Here is a 26,367-nt window from a genome sequence, read left to right on the forward strand (position 1 = left end):
TTTGCTCCTCTATACGTCCACTGCCGTTAGTATAAACATTCTCCTTTACAGTGCTTCTGTTGTGGGGTCTTCACTGTTTACTCCTTTACTACCCACACTAGATCTTGTGCATGTTGAGGGCTATATTCTATTTTGTCTTATTGCCAAGACCTGGCATGTAGTAGACCCTACTAAAGAAAGTAAATAATAAATTTTAAAAAGTTAACTTTAAAAAAATTATTAATAAAGGAATACCTCAAGCAGTTTCCCCTAAAGGACACAATATTCACATGCATACATGATGCTGGAGTATGGCAGGATTAATGAAAACTGGAAAATTGGGGGCAACTTCACAATTTAGCAACTGAAGGAACATGAGGATTTAGCTCATGGCTCTTGAGCTTTTCTAACTTCTTTAGTTGACTTTAAAATGAGATAACTTAGTCAACAAATAAGTGTTCAAATACTCATCAGAAAATAAATGGAATATATTAATCACAGAAAAATCTAAGAATAGAGCAAATAGAACTGGTTTTCAAGCATTTTTATTATGTAAACATTTATTTTGCACTGTATAATTGGTTTTCCAAACAAAGACTTCAGCTGAGTACCTACATATAAAACAGAATGAAATTAGGAGGGAGGAGAGCTTACAAGGCCCAGAACACTGTCAATATAACATAGTTTAAAATGTTTAGATAATTAATTGTATATATTGCATACATATATGTATCTATACTTGATGTATCTCTAGAACCAGATTTTTCAAGGATTACTAGACATTGGCTCTGAACTGACAATAAGTCCAAGAGATCCAACATATCACTGTAGTCCACCAGACAGGTCAAGCAATGGATGGCGTTTTACCTTAAGTCCATCTATACTATGGCCCCAAACCTCTCCTGTGGTCATTTCTCCAGTTCCAGAATGTATAATTAATTGGAAGAGACATACTCAGTGGCTAAAAGAATCATACCACATATGTGCTTAATAATAGTGTGTTGTTTTACTGACAAGACATAAATTCCCCATGTTTTATAATATTATTTCTAAATAAAGCAAAAACTTTTGGATAGTTGGGTTTTTTCTAATTATTGATACCTCCTGGAATAAAGCTAAAGGCTAGGTATTATCTAGAGATTTCCTATTAGGATTCAGAAGTGGTTCATAAATCATCATTGATCCCTTCTGGTCTTTTGATGATGTTACTATTTTCATTCCCGCATTTAAGTACTTTGAGTTATGTTTCATCATGAATAGCCTAATGGTTCTTCATTTTTATTCTCTGATTATTAGCCTTATAGTTAAATGACTAGGGCAAATGGTATCTTTTCAAATCAGCCATCTTACCAAATGTCAACATGTCGAGGATTTTCTTTTTGACACTGAGGACAGAAATATGTCATTCTGTTGTTCTCCCCGAAGCGACACACAGTTATTTTGCAGTGACACTGACCACAATTAGGACGCTTATAAACCTTATAATGTTTAGAGACAGCAGATCCTGCTTTATGGCACTAAAAAAAAGAAATAAATTTTAAAAACAAATTATGTTATCTATCCATAAAACAGTGTTGCTGAAGAGCCAAAGACAAATTCTTCAGTTATCTCTGAAAATGATCTATTAAAAATTTACATATGTTTGTACATATGTCCATATAATCTTTTCCTTCATCTGAGAAAAGGGTATTGACAAGATTCAGTATTATCTGTCAAAGATTTGTAGGAAATAATTGTCATTATTTTATAACTTATTAGTATTCAAAACTGTTCTTGGAATAGCTTTATCCTCTTATCTAAGTGAGATATTAAAAAAAGGCCTATATTTTAAAATGTCTTTTATCCTTTTAAGGTTTTTCTTTAATTAAAGGTAATTACGTGGTTATAAGAAAAAGCAAAGATTAGCTTTTAATCTGATTATTTTTAGAACATTGAAGCTGCTCACTCAGTTTTACCAGTCAAAAGGCTTATTTCTAGGGGACAACATTTAACAAGAGCATCTTCTTTGTCAACTTGAAGGACAATTTTTTAACCTTAGAGATTCACTAAAAAAATAAATAAAATAAAATAAAATAAAAATTCAAATACCATCCTAGTAAAGAACACGTCCCATTTTGGTATAATTTCTGTTTTCAAAACATATTTTGATATTTTCTGTCAATTTTATTCTAAATAAATGTTCACAAACATTTAATGTTTCTACAAAGAAAATATTTTGGGCTTCTGTCAGCATTGTAAAAATTCAAAAAGCCAGAAATATGGCTCACCATGTGTGAGCTGAAAATTACACAGCTTATATTAAATTACACAAAGCATTACAATACCCAGTTTAATCTGGGCAAAAAATGAGCAGTTTTCTGTAGTCACTTTTGTCTGGAAGAGGGGAGCACACATAATTCAAAAACAGCCAACGTTACTCAAGGCAAATCGATAGAGCAAGAGGTTCATTAACACTTTAGGTCAATTAATGAAGAATGCTAAAACCCCTGACTTTCTGAACATAGTAAAAACAAGAAGTTTGAATGCAGAAAATGGACGGTGGAATAAAAACTGGAAATATTTATGATACTTTCTTTAAAAGATAAAACGTATTTATTGAACTCTAAGCATATAGTGTACAACTTTTAAAATTTACAAGTTAGCAAGTACTTACTTCATTCCTAAAACTCTCTTTGTAGTAGACAGAACAGTATCATTCTATTTTGCAGATGAACTAAACTTAAGTAGCTATCTAAGTAATCTAAACCACACAAACAGTAAGTGGGAAAGCCTGAGTGAACTAAGATCTATTTGTTCTGCAGTATTATTATAGGCTTGTCTCGACTTTCTATAACCTATATGTCCAAAAACAGAACAAGAATGTGTAAAATGCTAACATTGCTGCTCTTCAACTTAGTATAAAGATAATTTAACATAATCGTAATTAAACACGTTTTAACTGACCTGTGACCTAGAATTTCAAGATGTTAATTATACCCACAAAATGTCACTCTCTTTATTGCGTCTCCATACACTTACCACTAGATGGCTACATACAGCTTTGACATTCCTGGTGCAATTAAAAGAGAAACCACTAATATTTTACACAGTTGAAAAATTTGCTCTTACCCTGTAAAAGAGAATGCTGAAATCACGTACCATTTTCACAAGGTGATGGGTCTGTTCATCTGTTAACTGATAAGCCTTAAAATGAAAAAAACTGAGTGTAGTTTCATAATTTGCTAATTATTTTAAAAAAATAAACACTTGCTGATTCTGTTAAAGATAACTATAAATTGATTTAAAATACAATTGATCCTTGAACATGGGTGTGAACCGAGAGGGTCCGCTCACCTGCAGGTTCCTTCCCTCTTGGCTCCCCTTGGGACAGCAAGGTCAGCTCCCCCCCCCTGCCCCGACTCCTCCTCAGCCTACTCAAGGTGAAGCTAATGGGCATGAAGACCTTTATGATGATCCACTCCATGAATAGTAAATATGTTTTCTCTTCCTTATGATTGTCTTAATAATGTTTCTTTTCTCTAGCTTACTTTAAGACTACAGTTCATAACCCAGGCACAAAATTTGTGTTAATTGACTTTACCTTACCAGTAAGGCTTTTAGTCAATAGTAGGCTATTAGTAGTTAAATTTTTAGAGTCAAAAGTTGCCTGTAGATTTTTAACTATGCAGGTCAGTGCCCCAGCCCCTGAGTCATTCAAGGGTCAACTATATATGTGTATCTTCTAGAATTCTATTTCTCATATATGTAACTTTTAATTGCTAGTGCTAAAACCACCATTCCTATTTATACATTTTAACTGTAAATTCAAGTAGTTATTGAATATTTTTTCTGTATTAAACATCTTCAAAGTCCCAGAATTGTCCATGAGGCACCTTGAAAAGTCTTGCTGGATTTGAAAAAAAATGAAAAAGAAAAACGTAAAACAGAATGAAAGAAGAGAGAGAGAGAAAAAATAGGCACAGGAGTAGAAAACTATCAAGTTCACTCTCAGGCCTTAAAGAGGTATGAATTTATGTACAAGCATTAATATCAAAGTGCTTATTGATACATGGAAGAACTCAGAAACAGAAGTTACTAAAGCATTTTTTTGTGACCAAGGCTAATTAATTATTATTTCACACATGTCCTTTCAATGGTAATTCTGGAAGAAATCCTGGCTAGTGTCTTACCCTTTCTGTATGTGCAGAAATATGTGTATGTACAGTTGACTCTTAAACAACATAGGTTTGAACTGACTAGGTCCACTTGGACATGGACTTTTTCAATCAAACAAGATTGAAAATACAATGTTCCCAGGATATGAAACCCACTTATATAGAGGGCCAATTTTTTATACATGGGTGTTTCACAGGACTGACTGTGCATCACACATAATAATACCTGTGTTCTTTCTTCAAAAACATTTTCCACAAAGGTCTAAATGATTTTAGAAGGCTCATTTCTGTTAAAATTCTATTTCATTATTTCCACACTGAACTACCTAATTTAAACTGTCATTAATTTGTTTCTTATAAAACTTAATTGCTACTGGTTTATGTTTTCCAAAACTATCTAGAGGTATCCACACAAAGTACAGAGTTATCTTTGGATTTATGCAAGAAAATAATTCAGTCAACAGAGTTAATTATTAAGTAAAAATAATTTAGCTAATAAGAACAAATCTAGATAAAAGACTTAGAGACTTAATGCAGAGTTCTTACCTAGAAACTAAAATATATACATTCCACCTGGGTTTGGATTCTAACTCTGAAGTTCTCAGAACCTTGCCCTGTTAATTACCACCATTCTCTTTTCTGTAATTTTAACCTCTCCTGCTCTACCAGTTTTTTTCTTTTTTTCTTTGCTGCAACATATAAATAGATTCAGGTCTTTCCTGCTGAAGAAGGAAAAAACCCCACCACAACAAACTCATTCCTTATCTTGGTATCCCCTCTAGCAGTCTGATCTCCGCTTCAATCTAACTGATTTGAACAAGAACTCTAAATTTTGTTTCACAGATTGCTCATTCCTCAGTCCCTACCTGACTTCTATGCTCCTCATTCCACTCATACAGCATTTTCAAATGTCACCAATAGCTGTAAATAGGAGCGTATGAGTGTGTACAGAATGTGTATTTAGCATGTATTTGATAGAGAAAAAGGAAGCAGTGAGTTTAGTTCATTCACACATTTACACAAATACCTTCTAATGGCTACCACGTGCCAGACACTGTATTTATAAGTTTGGATATGTCAGTGAATAAAACAGACCCTTGTGGACTTCAGAGATTGCATTCTAGCAGGAGGGGATAGATTTTAAACCTGCAGTCCTCAACCCTTTTGGTACTAAGGACTGGTTTCATGGAAGACAATTTTTCCATGGATAGGGAGGCAGGAGGTGGAACTCAGGCTGTGAGTGATGTGAGAGATGGGGGGTGGCTGTAAACACAGCTGAAGCCTCACTCCCTTATCTGTCGCTCACCTCCCGCAGTGCAGCCTGGTTCGTAATAGGCTATGGACTGAACCATTTTGGCACCAGGGACCAGTTTCATGGAAGACAATTTTCCACTGACAGGGTTGGGGAGCTGGGAAAGTAAAGGGACACGAGGTAGGTTTCAGGTGGTAATGCTGCGTGGCCTGCTTCCTAACAGGCCACGTCCATGGCCTGGGGGTTGGAGACTGCAGTTTTTTTTTTTTATAGAGACAGAGTCTCACTTTATGGCCCTGGGTAGAGTGCCGTGGCGTCACACGGCTCACAGCAACCTCCAACTCCTGGGCTTAAGCGATTCTCTTGCCTCAGCCTCCCGAGTAGCTGGGACTACAGGCGCCTGCCACAACGCCCGGCTGAGATTGCAGTTTTAAACAATAAATCTAACAAGTAAATATTATGTTATATATAAAGGTGATAAATGGTATGGAGAAAATAAAAAGCAAGGCAAGTTAAATTAGACTGGGGATGTGAGGTGTGGAGAGGAAGGAGGGGATGTACATGGTAATTTTAAACATGGCTATCAGAGATGGTGAGCTGAGAAGTGAACACAAAGACGGGAAGAAAGACAACTCAGGCCTGAGAAGAGGGTGTTACTATGACACAGGTTTAAGTACTCACACTGGTCCCTTCACAGTACTGAAAAATAGAGACATAATTTTAAAAAACACTTATAACTTACTTTAACAGCTGGGTGGAGACCACTGTCAAAGAGAGCTTCATTTTTGATGATGTTCCCTACGCCAGGCAACACTTTCTGATCCATTAACACATCACATAGCATGCGACCTTTCTGCTTTTTAACTTCACTTTCTGCTCTTGAGAAACTAAATTTAGGTGAACATACATCTAATTCTCCCATCATTCTTATTCTCTGTTGGCTCTCCACTGAGTTTCTATAGAAAGAAATATAAAACACATTAATCATAAGTCTGGTTACAATTTCACAAAGTGTCACTTAAAATGAGCTTTGGTATAAATATCAACACTTTATGTTAATCAGGGCATAAGAGTTATATATGCAAACAATGAAAACCTTAACAAATTATATTATTTGAAGCCTCCTTTAAAATGGGTTTTCATTCATTCATTTATTTATTATTATGATTAATACATATGACATCCTAAAACAAGTTCTGCGGTTTTGCAGCTGGAGCACCTTTATTTTATTTTTTACCTTAGTTCTACCGCTGAGTCAAGGAAACAAATCAAATCTTTGGAAAGCTGTATTTCAAAAACAGGAGAAATTCCATTTCTGTTTTTATACTCAAGAGGATTAATCATGATTGAGCCTTTCATTCCAAAATGAATCCTGAAAAAAAATCAAATCCTTTTTTTGAGCAGCAGAAAGTATAACATATATCATATTTTTTTCCTTTTACTTCATTTTTTGGGTTTTAAGTAAACAAATGTTAACCAGGATAGGCACCTTTAATGGGCAAGAAATGGTAGCTGATACAATTATGGATTTCTCTGTTATGGCTTTGTATCCTTACAAAGCTACCATCAGTTTTTCAACTCACAAATAAAATAACTTCTCAGGGAAATAATAAAGCCTCAATAGTAAGCCAAAGAAAACATACCCTTGCTCTTCTTTTCTTGTCAGATGAAGTATCTTTCATTCACAGAACCATCTAGCATTTCTTGGCTTTTTCTCAGATTCAAAGACTTGGGATGAGATAAGGCTAAATTTAAATTGCCTGTAGTTTGTGTTTTTATAAATTCTACAAAGCCACTAACATTGAAATTCCTTATTTCTAGCCACAATGGATTGAAAATGTTTGTCTATTGCACAATAACATCTACAGTTTCAGATATTCTTTACTAAAAAAATTATTGGAACAATTTTTTGCACAATCTTATATATCAAAAAATATTAAAAAGAATAAAAAGAGGGAGAGAGAGAATAAGTTAAAATGCTATTGTCTTCAATTCTTTTTGTTTTCTTTTACTTTTATGTATGTTGGAAAGAGATTTATAAATATTTACAGTTAACTTTAAAGCTACAATGTAGTGATGAAAAATTCATAACCTTTCAGATTTTATAGAATTGATTAGCAGGTTCAGTAAAAAAAAAAAAAAAAAAAAAAAAAAAAAGGTTCTGTGAGACCACCAATGATGATCAAAAATGATTCTCAAGATGAAATGTACTGTGTCCTGCCTTTCAATTCCTTCTCCTTATGGCTTTGTTGAGTTAATAAATATGGCTCTTTTGGCAGCAAATGTTACTACTCTATGCTTCTAATTCCAAAGCACCATGTTATAGTATTGTACAAGGTTAACCAGTATAACTTCAAAAATGTGGGTTTTAAACTCTGCGTGCCCTACTATCAATCACAAATGCATTTTACATGCCCCGTGGTGCTGGACAGGAAAAATGTGTGCCTGTAAGTACTCCATAATTTAGCTCAGGGAGCTCCAACCCCAGTGAAAGGTGTACAACTGTTATGCCTAGAAGCCATCATATCTAAAATCTTTTCAGCTGCATGGCTCAGAAAGTAGATTCTAAATCACTTTCTATAATGAAATCACATCTACATCAAAACTCTCAAAGGTTAAGACTCAATTGAAATGCAGGACTAGCCCCAATAAGAACCCTAAATCAAATAAGTATATGCCTTTCTCATATAATAAATTTATTCAATTTAGAGAAAAATGTGCATAAAATAACTGGTTATTTCATTTTAATTTTGTTTCTATTTAATAGCTAAGTATTATAATTGAGCTCTAATTAATCTTAAATTGTCAAAAATATACACTGCCATGAAAAATTTTGAGCCACTGAAAACATTTATTGTTGTAATAGCTGACATACTGATTTTTATAGACCAAGAAATAGGTCCATATTAAAATACTTTCAGGAAAGAGATTTCAAGTGTTTCACTTGCTTTTCAAGATTCCTTATAACTAACTTAGAAAAATGTTATTAGACACTTATTTCTACCTCAATCCTCCTCAAGGTCCTTCTACCCTTAATCTAAAAAGTTACCTGAGACCATTTACTCTGCATAACTTAAGTCTGCTTGCAACCACACCTGCCTGGTCCAAGGTGGGCATTAGCTCCAATTGGACTAGTCTATTTCTTCCTCCGATCTCAGGCTTTTCATATAGTTCATTTAGGAAAGGACACCTGTCCCAAACTGATCCATTAATACCCAAGCTAGATTCATTACATCTCCTGATGAATCCTGATCAATTATTAGGATGCAGAGTGATCAGTTTCTACTTACTATTAAGAGATTTAATATGAAAGCTGTTTATGGAAATGCTTCCCAACATGGGCCTGGAGAAGCTAAAGGTGGCCCGACTGCAGAGACCAGAGCAGATTTCAGTGAGGAGCAGACTGAAGAAATGAAGGCAGTCTATGCATCTAGTTCTCTTGGAACCCCACCAGTATCAACTCTAGGTTTCATTAGACATCCCACATTCCTATAACAGTTATTGAACTTGCTGGAGTTGGGTTTTCTGTCATTTACAACCAAAGTTCTAATGTAAAAATTATGCCCAAGCTAAAAACTTAATTGTGGTATGAAAATAGTTAAGAAATTGCTTCCTAAAAGAAATGCATAAATAAGTCCTGATCTTATTATAAACATCAGCCACATTCTTCCAGGCTATCATTATTATTACTATATATATATATATTTTTTTTTTTTTGAGACAGAGTTTCACTCAGTCACCCTGAGTTGAATGCCATAGCTCATACCTCACAGCAACCTCAAACTCTTGGGCTCAAGTGATTCTTTTGCCTCAGCCTCCCGACACAATAGCCCTCCTGGCTATTTTTAGAGACGGGGTCTCACTCTTGCTCAGGCAAGCTCAAACTCCTAAGCTCAAGCAATCCGGCCTACCTCGGCCTCCCAGATGCTGGGATTACAGGTGTGAGTCACCAAACCCGGCCCATCTTCCAGGCTGTCACTATCAGACTAACCTGAACATCCTTTAGGAAGCACACACAGCCATGACAAAACAGGTTCAGGTTAGAGGCTGTTATAGGTTTATGTTAATGACACTACATCTTGCAAATAAGACAACTGCTTATGAAAATCATCAAGTGATCAAAGTGTCCTAAGGATAACAAGGAGTAGAAAATAGTTGAATAATTGTAAAATCTCTGCTGGAAATTCAAAAAAAGAGGATGTAAAGATATGATTTTGCTAAAGAAGGAAAAAGGAAGTTCTGCTTCTAGTTAGGCTACAGAAGGGGACTGAAAGTGAACATAGCTCTCATCCTAACAAGGAGGGGGAATAAGTAACATTATTTACAAAATCATACATTTCCTTAAGTCCATCAGAGACATGGGGTTGTAAGGCAACCAGGTGAGCTAAATTCCAAAAAGTAACAAGCACCTCCAAGGAAAATGAAGTCAGAATGCACGAAATGTTTCACCTTTGACAGGGCACAAGAGGAAGAGAAGTCTACCATAAAAATAGGCAAAAACAGCTGGGCATGGTGGCTCACGCCTGTAACCCTGGCACTCTGGGAGGCTGAGGCAGGTGGATAGCTTAAGCTCACAGTTTGACATTAGCCTGAGCAAAAAGGCGAGACCTTGTCTCTACTAAAAATAAAAAAACAGAGGCAAGAGGATAGCTTGAGTGTAAGAGTAGGAGGTTTCTAGGAGCTATGACGTCATGGCACTCTACCCAGGATGACAGCTTGAGAAAAAAAAAAAAAAAAACAGGTAAAAACAGCAAAGTTTTCAACAAACTATTAAATACTGAACTGGGGCTAGCAATTTAGAATCCCCAGAGCCCCAGATATAAGGAAAGTATACACTTGTGAATGTCCACCAGTTACCTGCACACAAGAAAGATGTGAGTCATGGTAGGTGACCAAAAAAGCAGCCCTTGGTGGCATGACATGTGCCTATAAGAAACACTGCTTGCTTTTTTAACACTTCTCTCATGTAAACAGAAACCTTAAAGTCTTAAGCTGCTCTAGCTGAAGGAGAGGCAGAAACATGATGGAAGAATAGGAAACCTCCTCTGCCCAAACAATTTGTCTTACACCAAACAGCAAGCACAAGCAGTCTGCTATGGGAGGTGAGCAGGAAACCCTTCTGGCACCAGGCCCAGGCAAGTTGCACTGCTGTTGAGGGTGAGGTAGAAGCAAAAGCCCTAGGGCTGAGACAGAAAATCAGCTTTGGCCCAGAATCAGGATATGTAAAGAAATCTCTTATCACTGGGAGGGAGATAGGAAACTCTCTGACCCAAGAGCATCTACAGATGCAGGCCAGAGTTTGGCTGCCACAGGAGAGGGAGAGGGACCATAACCCTGAGAAAGCTGCAACCCCGAGGTCCACGTACACAAGGCCTGCCCAAGACGCAGACTGGTCCAGAGAATACAAGGACCTCCCACTATTCATATCAGGAGCTTCTTACTGAACAACAAGCACTAGGGGTCTCCTATGGGGGAGGGGCAAAACGGAGACCAACTCAAGGATGACTGTGCAGGTGTACACTCAGTGTGTCTGGGGCTCCAGAGATTCTAACCTGTCAAACTAAAAAGTAGGAGAGGAGCGGGAACTTGGAGAAACCACTCATAACCAGACTATGTGTAAAATAGCAGCAGCAGTTAGAATTATGACATAGTGCATTCAAACAAAACCCAAACCAAAATAAATTATTTCATATCGATCCCCTAAACTAATGACCCAATAGGAGAGGCACTGCCATTTCTGGGCTAAAATACTATTTAGCTAGTCTCTTCTATACATGATGTCCGTGACTTAGCTCTTGTTCTTCTACACATGCTGTCTAGAAGTTAAAAAAAAAAAGAAAAGAGAGACCACCCCCACCCCACGCCCAGTATCAAGAGATAAAGGATTTAACAGAGCCAGACCCAAAGCTGCCTCACATATTGAAATTGAGCATGTAATTCTAAAGTAATTTTAATATTAATTATTAATCATTTTTATTATGTTAGTCATTAATATACTAATAATTAACATAGGAAAAGGTTAAAGTACAAAGGCACATGAAAAGATAGGATTATTTTAGCAGAGAAATAGAAAACAAGATGATGTCAGAGGCAAGAAATGTCTTCAATGGGCAAGTAAGTAGACTGCTCATTGCAGAGGAAAGAACAGGTGAACTTGAATGTAGATTAATAGAAATAGCAATTAATAGAAACTTAAAAAAAGAGAAAGAGGTAAAAAAATGAGACTGTTCCTGAAATATACCTAGTTTTATTTCTTGAAAGGTTAACTATGAACTTGATTTCTTTAAAACATAGATGATAACTCAGATTATTGACTTTTTCTAGAGTGAGCTTTGATAATTTGTTTTTCAAAAACTGTGTCCATCTACTTTAGTTGCTAAATTCATTGACATAAATTTGATATACAACATTCCAGTAATTTTTACTCAATTACTGAATTAAATGAAATTGAATTAGTAAGTTCAATTTTATTCTTTTTTCAAGTAATGACTTAACAGTAATGTTTTCACTGTCATTCCTGATGGTCTTGTGTCTTCTCTCTCTTTTTGTCAGTTGACAATAGAGTTGCACTGTTCGATATGGCAGCCACCAGCCATATGTGGCAACAGAGAACTTGAAGTGTGATTATTGGTTCAAATTACTACGTACTGTACATGTAAAACACACAGGAGATTTTAAATACTACTTACAAAAAAAAAAGAATACTTCATCTCTCATCAATAATTGTTTATTTTTTAATTTAATTTTTTTTTTTTTTTTGCAGTTTTTTGGCCAGTGCTGGGTTTGAACTTGTCACCTCTGGCAGATGGGGCTGGCGCCCTATTCCTTTGAGCCATAGGTGCTGCCCTTTTTATTTATTTATTTATTTTTTTGAGACAGAGTCTCAAGCTGTCGCCCTGGGTAGAGTGCTGTGGCCATCACAGCTCACAGCAACCTCCAACTCTTGGCTTACGCAATTCTCTTGCCTCAGCTTCCCATGTAGCTGGGACTACAGGCGCCTGCCTCAATGCCCAGCTCTGGTGTATGTTGCTGGCATCCAAGCCTCTGAGCTACAGGTACCAAGCCAATAATTGTTTATATTATTTACAATCACATTGAAATATTTTATATAGCTTAATAAAACATATGATTAAAACTGATTTTAACTGTTTCTTTTTGCTTTGTGGTAACTGGAAAATTTTAAACTATATTAATATTTGTATCTCCCATAATTATATTGAACAGAATTGAGCTAAAAGTTTACCATTTTAAAACTTTTTTAAAACTAGCTTTTGATTTTATTCATTTTATTATGCTTTTCAAAGAACCAATTATTTACGCTTCATTGACTTTTTATTCTCTATTGTTTTAATTTTTCAGTTATATTAATTTCTGTTCTTTATTAGTTTCTTCTGTCTGATTTGGGTTTAATTTGCTTTTATTTTTCTAGTTTTTTAAGTGAAAGCTTACATCTTAGAGAGAATTTCATTCATTTCTAATAAACATTTAATGATACAGCATTCACTGAAGCACTATTTTAGCTGTGTTGTACAAATTTTGATACGGTGTTTTCATTTTCAAAATATGGTCTAATTTCCTTTGTGATTAATTCAACACATAAGTTTAGAAGCATGTTAATTTCTAAATATTTAAGATTCTTCTAAATATCTCTTATTGATTTCTAGTTTAATTCTATTGTAGTCAGAGAATATTTATTAATGATGTCAGTATTTTAACTTTGTGGTTCAGAATATTGCCAGTCTTGCTGAGTATTCTATGTCCACTTGAAAAGCACGTGTTGTTGGGTGGAATGTTTCCTAGTGTCAATTAGGTCAAGATGGTAGGTAGTATTGCTCAGATCTTGTATCCTTACTGAATTTTGCCCATTTGTTCTATCAGATAACCTAGAGAAAAGTGCCGAATTATTCAACAATATTTACTGGTTTGTCTCTTTCCCCTTTCCATTCTATTAACTCTTGTTTTATGTATTTTGAAGAGAATAGGCAGTCCCCAAGTTATAAACATCCAACTTAAGCATAACTTGCACTTATAAACGGAGGTTATTACAGTAAGTCCCTGAGTTACAAACATCTGACTGACACACAATTCGCACTTGAGAATGGTGGCCATTACAAGTAATAGGAAATGTTCCTGTTGCAACTTACATACAAATCCAACTTAAGAACAAACCTACAGAACTTATCTTGTTCGTAACCCAAGGACTGCCTATATATTTTTTTTAATGAATTGACCTCTTTATCATAATTTTATGTCCTTTATGCTCAGAAATATTCCTTAACCTGAAACATACTTGGTCTGCTATTACTCTAGCTTTTGGGGGGATTAGTGTCTCCATAGTATTTCTGTGTCCATCCTTTTATTAATACTTTAGTCTATTAGTTGTCTTTATATTTCAAGTGATTTTCTTGAAATCTTATAGTTAGGTCTTGCTTTTTTATTCAATTAATTTCTTCCTGTTAATTGGGAGAAACTATTAGCATTTAATGTGGTAATTCATATGCTTTGATTTAAATATGTCATATTACTACTTGTTTCCTATTTTCTTTGTTCTTTTCTCCTCTTTTAATGCCCCTTCTTTTATACTGAGTTTTTTTTATAATTCTATTTTATCTCCATTACCAGATTACTTACACCAATTTTTGAAAATTCTTTTAGTAGCTGTTATAGGGTTTACAATATACATCTCTGACTTATCACAGTGTAACTTCAAATGACATACAACATGTATGTTGGAACAATCAATCTTGAAGTAGTATATTTCCATTTCTCCATTGTGCTATTGTCGCAATAAATACATTTTACTTCTGCATATGTTATAAAAGCCCACAGTATATATGGTTACTATGTTTGCTTTAAAGCTATTAGAGTGAAAAATGGGGAAAAATGCTAAACAGTAGGTGCTGTGGTTTGGTTTAGACATGATTTGTTTGTCCCCACCAAAACACAGACTGAAATTTGATCTCCAAAGTTAGAGGTGAGTCCTACTGGAGATGTGTGGGTCCTGGGGGCAGATCCTTCATGAATGCCTCAGGGCCATCTTTCTGGCAGTGAGTTCTGTTCTCAGGGGAATAGATTAGTTCCCACTAGAGGTCCAATTTCAACATACGTTTTTCCTGTATTGGTAATGTTTGCATCCAAAGTCAATAATGATTATATTTGGTGATAGGACTGAGAATTATTGCTTTATTATTTCTCAGTTTGTTCTAATGAGTATTTGTTACATTTATAACAAAAAAATAAATGATTTTTGTCACATTTTAGTTGAAGAGCTACTCTAACGAGTTCAGAAGTAATACAGGTATTAATCATATAACACTTCAAAAAGAAATGTATTTCAAATAACCTCTAGCATTCTATGGCACTATTACAAGCACGTAGGCACTTGGCTACCTCATTTAGTAACAAATAATCACTCTAATTTGTATCTTTTTGAAGTGTGAATTTTTACATAGCAGATTCGTTTATAGAGGGCAACGCTTATGTTATATTTTCATAAACAAATTAACCCTGGAAGATTCATGGTCTGCCCTGGGATGCACATGCATTATGACAAAAATCTGTGAGCAATTTTGATTCCAAAAAGCTGGGTATCAAGGAAAAACTATAAGCAATCTTTAAGCATGTTTCCTGCTTGATGCTCTCTAGAATGTAGACAAGCCTGGTGGGTAGGAAACTAAAGTCAGAAATGAAGATTACATTTCTATCTGATGTTCACAAACCTGCACATTCCTTTGACAGACTCATCCATTCTCCCTAAGCTTAAACCACAGATTAGGAGGGTATTTTGTGTCCTTAAGGTTATACTGTAAAAGGGGATACAGTTGATTTTAGGTTGCTGAGTTCACATTCCAAAACCTGATCTGCTACTGACCTTGAATTTGTTATGTTGGATAGTTGTTAAGGCTGCAAGAAATTCAAAGGAAGCAAGCCACCTCGTGTTCCTTACCTATCCACCGAGATATGTACTATCCAGTTTGAAGAAATGATTTATCTTGTTTAGAACTTCATGGAACACTTACTGACAGCCCTAGGCTGAGAAATGACACCCCCATAATCAGTCTGGTGGAGAACACTTGAGCAAAACCTCCCTCGCATCCTACTGAAATAAATCTGCATGTAACACGAATCAGTAACGTATCAATGTTCGTAACTATTGTGCAGAGATTCTATCATGTACTACTCCGTCCACAGCTATGAGCTCTCAATCACATTATCTACTACAGCAGTGCTGTGGCCTGCAATGTTATCATTACTCCATGAGCCAGTGGGCGTATGCTGATGTTATCAAGTCCAGACTAAGGAAAATTGTGCCGTGACAACGTTGTCCAAGGACAGCAGCTGCTGACAATGAAGAGAGAGTATCTCAAAGGAAAAGCAATCACACAAACCCTGAAGTACTCTAAATACACAGTAGACGAGCAATAAACAACAATCATATAGCATATCATCTTTGTGACTATTACTCACCTTTGGTTAGAACCATGGGGTCCAGAAATACTTCTTTCTTTTAGAAAAGTGACAACTGTGACTATGTTAAAGAAATTCTAGGGGGAGGAGCAAGATGGTGGTCAACTAACAGTTTCCTTTCAACCAGGCATGGTAAGATGGGGAGGGAAGACTCCAGGCATCTCTGGCTGGTGGGATCTGCCCAGAAACATCCCTCTGGAGACACAGGGGGTCAGTGAGAGACTTCTGGACCCCATGAGGAGGACAAAAGCAGTGGAGAACTGGCAAGTGGTTGAATGTGTTTGTTTGGTCTAATCCCACCGGCAGCTATAAGTATAGCAGGAATGAGATTGCAAACTGAAAAGGTCTTACCTATGAGCTGTTTTGGTTTTTTGGACTTGGTGCTCAACCACGCTGGGAGAACTTGGGCAAGAGTGTGGAGGAATTTGAGTCTAGGGCCCCAGACTGAGCCACTGAGCCAGATGGAGCTAATACTGTTCAGTTGTGGGCTGCACAGAGCCAATGTGGGAGAACTGCCCCAGCAAGCTCCACCCTCAGGGTCCCAGAGCAAGGATCAGGTGGGAGACCTTGGGTGAGTAATTTAGTGACTGAGCAGCCTAAAGGCAGGGACTTAGATGCCTCATAGCCTTGGCCCTCGGGGGCATAGAGAGACTGGTTTTGGCACACTGGGTGAGGGGATAGACACTTCAGGAATGATCCCAGTGAAAAGTGCTTTCTGTAGAAAGCTTCTGCTTAGCCAAGGTTAGCAATTTAAAGTGTCTTTTAAGCAGGTTGAGGAGAGATATAGGTTCTACACACTGTGAGGTTTGAGAATTCAGCAGAGGCCTCTAGTCTCCATCTCATACAGCTGTATCAGCATTGTGATTAACATCTCATACGCCAGAAGATCACCTTTGCCCAGACAATATTCAGCAAGATATATACACTGCTTTGTTTTGTTTTGTTTTTTTTTAATTTCAAATTTCCCTCTAGATTTTTCTTTTTTGTTTTCTTTTCTTTCATCATATTTCTTAAAGTTTAAATATAATTTTCCATTGTTGCCTTCTTTAACAATTAGAACTTCATTTTTCCTAGTGTTTCTACACCTATTATTTGGTTTTCCCCCTAATTTTATCCAATAAAGTTTACTGTTTGCTTGTTTTGGTTTGATTTACATCATTTTTCTCTTTCCTCGCTACTTGGTGGAGGTGGAGTACTATGTCCGATCAGGCTAGCAAAGAGCTGCTGACCTCAAGGGAACCACCCAACGTGGCACCCCCAGAGGTTAGGGGGGTTTTAACATCGGGTCAAAGTACCCTACACCAGTAGGGTTAAAATACACCTATACTACTCCTGTCTCCAACTTTCTGTGCTCTCTTCTTTTTGTCAAAATATTTCCTTTTAGTCACCCCCTCTCCTTTCTCTATATTCTTTTCTTTTATCCCTTCTTGCTCTTCAATCTTCTCATCCTTTGCCCTGTACCAAAAGGACTCATCAAAACCCTAGGACAGAGGCACAGTAACTTAAAGAGCAAGAGGAAGTGAAAGGAAAATTAGGGAAAGGAGGGGGTGGAGACAAAATAGTTGACTGAAGCTAGCTTTCCACAGAGGCTCCCATCCAGAAGGAGAGTTAAAGGACAGAAATTAAGCAAGTAACCTGGTGGATTAGAGCTGCATCAAGAGAGAAGGTTGAAGAACGCACATCAACCCCGCTGAGGCAAGCTGCGACCCCAAGGATACAAACAAAAGGTACAAAATCCATCACCAAGTGGATGGGAGTCCCCTTTCCCATGAGAATGGCTCGGAGCGCCCCACAAACAAATAAGCACAGTTCAAAGGTCCTCCCACTACACTCCACAGGAGAGACCTTCTAAAACCTGGACCTACCTCCCCTACTAGGGTGCCACGGCATTCTCCTGCCAGGCATAAAACTGTATAAAACCGTATATACTCTCTACCTGCAACTCTGAGCTCCCAGCACTCCTCTCCACTCTCACTCTGAGGTCTGGAGGCCTGTCCCCCAGGAGTCCAGATTCTTGGGTGATTTCTCGAGGGATGTGGACAGGGCCTAAACTGCACCTGGTCAGTGCTGACTCTGTAGCACAGGAGTGAGAAGAGGATGGTCGACTGAGAGAAAACCACACCAGAGCGGTGGTGCCCCGAGGCACAGAGCAGCAGCCATCTTTTGGCAACAACAGGGCTCACTCTCGAAAATTCTGAAGCCACACCCCAAGTCTTCCTGGACAACAAGAGGAGGCCGGGCATCTACTCAGGTGGCAACCACCATGGAACAGATCTGGGATGGAAACGCAGGCCCCGTGAGTAAAGGGTTTGCCTGAGGGGGTAACGGATGGGTGGAGCGTGGGGACTATAAACGCACACGCAGACCCGAGAAGTTCCCAGGGTGGAGCTGACCCAGAGGATCGCTTTACTGAGCCTAAGACGCACCCGGCCCTCAGGGGATCATCAGCCTATAGATAAAGGAATACAGGAGGCTAGAACTAACAGGTAACCGAATACAAACCTGCAGGAGCAAAGACAGGGCCTAAGCGCAGGCTCTGGGAACTCAAAACAGTTTCTTTTCTGCAGGGGAATTTAGCAGGGACAGAAACAAATTCCCGCAAAGTTGTTCTGTTCTGTTCTGTTCTGTCAGTAACATCAATCAGGGGCAGGGCTGGAACTGAGTGAACACTCCCCCAGCCTCCATCAAGCCCGTGAGGTTGTCAGGCCTCACCTCTGCCTGCTAGATAGAGGCAGACCGCAGCAGCCTAACTCAGTAGAAATAGATTTCCTTGTGATTTAGGCAAGTAGAAACCCCTGCAATATCTGTTCACTACAGGCAACTGGGTCACAGCCCTGTGGGGCTATCAGTGACTGGGTGTCACAAGAGGTTCAAGGTGGGGAAGGAGGCATCAACCTTTCCAGACTGATCTATTTGCTGGGTGGGTCCTCCTGACTCCACGGAGCACTGTAGCAAACCATATCTGAGTAGTCACCAGACCTGTGCGATCCAGTTGCCAGAGCCCTTTTAAACTCTCCCACCTGAGACAGGTGCTGACTGAGCCAATAGATTTGGACCTTTTGAACTGAGCCAATCGCCCGAGGACTATTCAGGTGGTGCCCTGGTTGTGTGGTTGTAGGAAGGTTTGATTTTCCTTTTCCAATTGTTGCCTGTGGGGGGCAGTGTGACTTAATTGCTGGTATTTCTCCACAGCTGAGACTTCAACCCAGAGTAAGTGTTTCACTAGGGTCGAACAGAGACCAGCTGAAAACAAGACAGAACCACTTAGCCCCACCACACCAAATGGATCCCTAGTTTCTCAGGCCATACTACTATATGGGTCCTGGACAAAGCTCCAGGAGAAAAATCAAATGGTGTAAAACAATCATGGGGCAGAATCAGCAGAAAAACTCTGGTAACATGAATAACCAGAATAGATCAACCCCCCCCAAGGAAAGATATGGCAGATGTAACTGAAGATCCCATACATAAATAGCTGGCCGAGATGTCAGAAATCAAATTCAAAATTTGGATTGCAAACAAGATTAATAAAATGGAGGAAAATTTGGAATTAGAAATTTGGGCAGCAATTCAAAAGTCGGAATTAGGAATTCGAGGAGAAATTCAAAAGTTGTCTGAAGAATTTAATGAATTTAAAGACAAAACCACCAAAGATTTTGACGCACTGAAGCAAGAATTTGCAGCCCTCAAACATCTGAAAAATACAGTAGAATCCCACAGTAACAGAGTGAAGCAAGCAGAAGAAAGAATTTCTGACATTGAAGACAAAGCCTTTGAACGCTCCTAAACTCTCAAAGAGGGAGACAAATGGAGAGCAAAAACGGATCATTCTCTCACAGAGCTCTGGGATAATTTCGAAGAAGGCTAACATCTGCCTCATTGGAATCCATGAAAGTGATGAAGTGGCCTCGCAAGGCACAGAGGCCCTTCTCCATGAAATTATGAAAGAGAACTTTCCAGACATTCCAAGAGATTCTGAAATTCAGATAGACAGTTTCAGAACCCCAGCACGACTCAATCTGAATAAGACATCCCCCAGGCGTATCATAATTAACTTCACTAAGGTTAATATGAAGTAGAAAATTCTGAAAGCAGCCAGACGTTAAGAAATCCATTACCTACAAAGGAAAGAATATTAGAATGACTGCATATCTCTCTGCTGAAAATTTTCAAGCCAGAAGAGGGTGGTCATCGACTTTTAATCTCCTAAAGCAAAATAACTTTCAATGCCGGATCCTGTATCCAGCTAAACTGAGTTTCATTTATGATGGAGAAATTAAATATTTTAATGACATTCATATGTTGAAGAAATTTGCCATAACCAAACCAGCTCTTCGGGATATTCTCAAACCTATCCTCCATAATGACAAGCTGAATCCTCTACCACAAAAGTAAAATCACTCAGAAACTTTTCATCAAACTCCAACTTCCACAGTGGCAAAAGGATTAAAAATGTCCACTGGACTTTTGAAAAACTCGATACCCAAAATTTTACCAGACTTATCAATATTCTCCATTAATGTGAATGGCTTAAACTGTCCTCTGAAGAGGCACAGGTTAGCTAACTGGATACAAAAACTCAGGACAGATATTTGCTCCATACAGGAGTCAAATCTTACCTTAAAAGATAAATGCAGACTCAGGGTAAAAGGATGGTCATCCATAATTCAGGGAAACGGTAATCAGGAAAAAGCAGATGTTGCAATTCTATTTGAAGACACAATAGACTTTAAACCAACAAAAGTAAGGAAGGATAAGAATGGTCACTTCATATTTATTAAGAGTAATACTCAATATGATGGGATTTTCAATTATTAATATCTATGCACCCAACCAGAATGCACATCAATTTATAAGAGAAACTCTAACAGACATGAGCAACTCGATTTCCTCCAGGTCAATAATAGTTGGAGATTTCAACACTCCTTTGGCAGTGTTGGATCAATCCTCCAATAAGAAGCTGAGCAAAAAAATTTTATTTTTAAACCCAACCATCCAACATTTGGATTTAACACACATCTACAGAACATTTCATCCCAACAAAATGGAATACACATACTTCTCATCGGACCATGGAACATACACCAAAATTGATTACATCTTAGGTCACAAGTCTAACCTCAGTAAATTTAAAGGAATAGAAATTATTCCTTGCATCTTCTTGGACCACCAAGGAATAAAAGTTGAACTCAGAAACAACAGGAATCTGCATACTAATACAAAAACATGTAAGTTAAATAACCTTATGCTAAATGATAGCTGGGTCAGAGATTAAGAAGGAAATTGGCAAATTTTGGGAACGAAATGACAATGAGGACACAAATTATCAGAACCTCTGGGATACCGCAAAGGCAATCCTAAGAGGGAAATTTATAGCACTTCAAGCCTTCCTCAAGAGAACAGAAAGAGAGGAAGTTAACAACTTAATGGGACATCTCAAGCAACTGGAAAAGGAAGAACATTACAACCCCAAACCAGTAGAAGAAAAGAAATAACCAAAATTAGAGCAGAATTAAATGAAATTGAAAACAAAAGAATTATACAACAGATCAATAAATCAAACACTTGATTTTTTTAAAAAACCATCTATTTTTAAAATAGATAAAACTTTGGCTAATCTAACCAGCAAAAAAAGACTAAAATCTCTAATCTCATCAATCAGAAATGACAAAGACAAAATAACAACAGACTCCTCAGAAATTCAAAAAAATCCTTAATGAATATTATAAGAAACTTTATTCTCAGAAATATGAAAATCTGAAGGAAATTGACCAATACTTGGAAGCACGTCACCTTCCAAGACTTAGCCAGAATCAAGTAAGCATGTTGAACAGGGCCACATCAAGTTCTGAAACAGCATCAACCATACGAAATCTCCCTAAAAAGAAAAGCCCGGGACCAGATGGCTTCACGTCAGAATTCTACCAAACCTTTAAAGAGGAAGTAGTACCTATATTACTCAACCTGTTCCAAAAGGTAGAAAAAGAAAGAAGACTACCCAACACGTTCTATGAAGCAAACATCACCCTGATCCCCAAACCAGGAAAAGACCTAACAAGAAAAGAAAATTATAGACCAATATCACTAATGAATATAGATGCAAAAATATTCAACAAGATCCTAACACACAGAATCCAGCAACATATCAAACAAATTATACATCATCACCAAGTAGGTTTTATCCCAGGATATCAAGGCTGGTTCAACATCCGTAAATCTGTAAGTATAAATCAGCACATAAACAAATTAAAAAACAAAGACCATATGATTCTCTTAATTGATGCAGAAAAAGCTTTTGATAATATACAGCATTCCTTCATGATCAGAACACTTAAGAAAATTGGTTTAGAAGGGACATTTCTTTTTTGTTTGTTTGTTTTTTTATTGTTGTAGATTCATTGAGGGTACAATAAGCCAGGTTACACTGATTGCAATTGTTAGGTAAAGTCCCTCTTGCAATCATGTCTTGCCCCCATAAAATGTGACACACACCAAGGCCCCACCCCCCTCCCTCCATCTCTCTTTCTGCTTTCCCCCCCATAACCTTAATTGTCATATTTCTTAAACTGATAGAGGCCATCTACAGCAAACCCACAGCCAATATCGTATTGAATGGAGTTAAATTGAAATCATTTTCACTCAGATCAGGAACCAGACAAGGCTGCCCATTGTCTCCACTGCTCTTTAAGATTGTAATGGAAGTTTTAGCTACCGCAATTAGGGAAGAAAAGGCGATCAAGGGTATCCATATAGGGTCAGAAGAGATCAAACTTTCGCTCTTCGTAGATGATATGATTGTACATGTGGAAAACACTAAAGATTCTACTACAAAACTCTCAGGTTACAAAATCAACATTCATAAATCGGTAGCCTTTATAAATACCAACAATAGTCAAGCTGAAAAAACAGTTAAGGACTCTATCCCATTCACAATAGTGCCAATGAAGATGAAATATTTGGGAGTTTATCTAACAAAGGACGTGAAAGATCTCTATAAAGAGAACTATGAAACTCTAAGAAAAGAAATAGCTGCTTGGGAGGCTAAGGCAGGAGAATCGCATAAGCCCAAGAGTTAGAGGTTGCTATCAGCTGTGTGACGCCACAGCACTCTACCGGAGGGTGGTACAGTGAGACTCTGTCTCTACAAAAAAAAAAATAGCTGAAAATGTTAACAAATGGAATAACATACCATGCTCATGGCTGGGAAGAATCAACATTGTTAAAATGTCCATAATACCCAAAGCAATATACAATTTTAATGTAATCCCTATTAAAGCTCCACTGTCATATTTTAAAGATCTTGAACAAATAATACTTCGTTTTATATGGAATCAGAAAAAACCTCAAATAGCCAAGACATTGCTCAGAAATAAAAACGAAGCAGGAGGAATCATGCTACCAGACCTCAGACTATACTATAAATCGATAGTGATCAAAACAGCATGGTACTGGCACAAAAACAGAGAAGTAGATGTCTGGAACAGAATAGAGAACCAAGAGATGAATCCAGCTACTTACTGTTATTTGATCTTTGACAAGCCAATTAAAAACATTCAGTGGGGAAAAGATTCCCTATTTAACAAATGGTGCTGGGTGAACTGGCTGGAAACCTGCAGAAGACTGAAATTGGACCCATACCTTTCACCATTAACTAAGATAGACTCTCATTGGATTAAAGATTTAAACTTAAGACATGAAACTATAAAAATATTAAAAGAGAGTGCAGGGAAAACCCTTGAAGATATCAGTCTGGGTGAGTATTTTATGAGAAGGAACACCCGGGCAATAGAAGCAGCTTCAAAGATACAGTACTGGGACCTGATCAAACTAAAAAGCTTCTGCACAGCCAAGAACACAGTAAATAAAACATGCAAATAGAAAAAAAAAAAAATGCAAATAGCCCTCAGAATGGGAGAAGATATTTGCAGGATATGTCTCCAACAAAGGTTTAATAACCAGAATTCACAGAGAACTCGAATGTATAAATAAGAAAAGAGCAAGTGATCCCATTGCAGGCTGGGCAAAGGACTTGAAGAGAAACTTCTCTAAAGAAGACAGGGGCATGGCCTACAGACATATGAAAAAATGCTCATCATCTTTAATCATCAGAGAAATGCAAATCAAAACTACTTTGAGATATCATGAACTTCAGTAAGATTAGCCCATATCACAAATCCCAAGACCAGAGATGTTGGTGTGGATGTGGAGAAAAGGGAACACTTCTACATTGCTGGTGGGAATGCAAATTAATACATTCCTTTTGGAAAGTTGTTTGGAGAACATTTAGAGATCTAAAAATAGATCTGCCATTCAATCCTATAATTCCTTTACTAGGCATATGCCCAGAAGACCAAAAATCACATTATAACAAAGATATTTGTACCAGAATGTTTATTGTAGCCCAATTCATAATTGCTAATTCATGGAAAAAGCCCCAGTGCCCATTGATCCATGAATGGATTAATAAATTGTGGTATATGTACACCATGGAATATTATGCAGCCTTTAAGAAAGATGGAGACTTTACCTCTTTCATGTTTACATGGATGGAGCTGGAACATATTCTTCTTAGTAAAGTATCTCAAGAATGGAAGAAAAAGTATCCAGTGTACTCAGCCCTACTATGAAACTCATTTATGGCTTTCACATGAAAGCTATAACCACTTATAACCTAAGAATAGGAGGAAAGGGGAAAGGAGGGAGTGCTGAGGGAGGATATTTGGAGGGAGGGTGATTGGTGGGATTACACCTGTGGTGCATCTTACAAGGGTATATGTGAAACTTAGTATATGTAGAATGTAAATGTCTTAACACAATAACTAAGAAAATGCCAGGAAGGTTATGTTAACCAGTGTGATGAAAATGTGTCAAACAGTCTATAAAACCAGTGTATGGTGCCCCACGATCGCATTAATGTACACAGCTATAATTTAATAATAATAATAATAATAATAATAATAAAAGAAAATTAGGGAAAGGAAACAGATAAAAGAAAAAACTCATGAGGAAGAACCAGCAGAAAAATCCTGGCAACATGAAAAACCAGGCCAGAGCCACCCCTCCATGGCACCGTGAGGTAGCTACTACAGAGGATTCTACCTATAAAGAACTGTTAGGAATGACAGAAAGGGAATTTAGAAATTAAAACAATGAAGGAAATCATGGAAACAATGAAGGAAACTGCTGATAAAGTGGAAAATAACCAAAAGGAAATCCAAAAACAGAATCAAATAAGAGATGAACGATACAAAGACTATAGAAAGGATATAGCAAAACTGAAGGAACTGAAGCAATTAGGGAACTTAAAGATGCAATAGAAAGTATCAGCAACAGATTAGACCATGCAGAAGAAAGAATATCAGAGGTAGAGGACAAAGCTCTTGAGATAGTTCAGAGAGTTAAAGAGGAAGAAAAAAAGAGAGAGAAAGCAGAATGCTCACTGACAGAATTATAAGATTTTAAGTGAATATTTTATGAGGACCACTGGGGCAATGGAAGCAGCTTCAAAAATACACTACTGGGACCGGATCAAACTAAAAGGCTTCTGCACAGCCACGAACACAGTAAGTAAAGCAACCAGACAGCCCTCAGAATGGGAGAAGATATTTGCAGGTTATGTCTCCAACGAAAGTTTAATAACTAGAATCCACAGAGAACTCAAACATATTAGCAAGAAAAGAACAAGTGATCACATCTCAGGCTGGGCAAGGGACTTGAAGAGAAACTTCTCTGAAGAAGACAGGCACATGGCCTACAGACATATAAAACTACTTTGAGATATCAACTAACTCCAGTAAGATTAGGCCATATCACAAAATCCCAAGACCAGAGATGTTGGTGTGGCTTTGGAGAAAAGGAAACACTTCTACACTGCTGGTGGGAATGCAAATTAATACATTCCTTTGGGAAAGATGTTTGGAGAACACTTAGAGATCTAAAAACAGACATGCCATTCAATCCTATAATTCCTCTACTAGGTATATACCAGAAGACTAAAAATCACGTTATAACAAAATGAAATACCTGGGAATATCACCAGCAAAAGAGGTGAAGAATCTCTATAAAGAAAATTATGAAATTCTAAGAAAGGAAATAGCAGAGGATATTAACAAATGAAAGAACATACCATGCTCATGTTTGGGAAGAATCACCATTGTTAAAATGCCTATACTTCCCAAAGCAATCTACCAATTCAATGCCATCCCTATTAAAATACCAACATCGTACTTTCAAGATTTGGAAAAAATGATTCTCTGTTTTGTAAGGAACCAGAGAAAAAACCGTATAGCTAAGGCAGCTGCTAGTAATAAAAACAAAGCTGGGGGCATCAGCGTACCAGATTTTAGGATGTACTACAAAGCCATAGTGGTCAAGATAGCATGGTACTGGCACAAAATTAGAAACACAGACATTTGGAATCAAATAGAAAACCAGGAAATGAAATAACATCTTACAACCACCTAATCTTCGATAAACCAAACAAGAATATACCTTGAGGGAAAGACTCCCTATTCA

The 26,367-nt window shown here is 37.3% G+C and overlaps 1 protein-coding gene across 1 annotated transcript in view; it reads right to left on the reverse strand.

The window, feature by feature from the left end:
* Positions 1-26,367, reverse strand: part of NEIL3 (nei like DNA glycosylase 3) — a 52,247-nt gene that overhangs the window by 14,705 nt on the left and 11,175 nt on the right. Inside the window, exons 3-6 of the mRNA XM_053595774.1 lie at positions 6,623-6,757; positions 6,128-6,341; positions 3,088-3,162; positions 1,330-1,496 (exon numbers count right to left, since the gene is read on the reverse strand). Of these exons, the coding sequence (XP_053451749.1) occupies positions 1,330-1,496; positions 3,088-3,162; positions 6,128-6,341; positions 6,623-6,757 (591 nt within the window). The remainder of the gene's footprint in view (positions 1-1,329; positions 1,497-3,087; positions 3,163-6,127; positions 6,342-6,622; positions 6,758-26,367) is intronic.

This window comes from Nycticebus coucang, chromosome 1, assembly GCF_027406575.1.
Source record: "Nycticebus coucang isolate mNycCou1 chromosome 1, mNycCou1.pri, whole genome shotgun sequence".
NCBI classification, from domain to species: domain Eukaryota; kingdom Metazoa; phylum Chordata; class Mammalia; order Primates; family Lorisidae; genus Nycticebus; species Nycticebus coucang.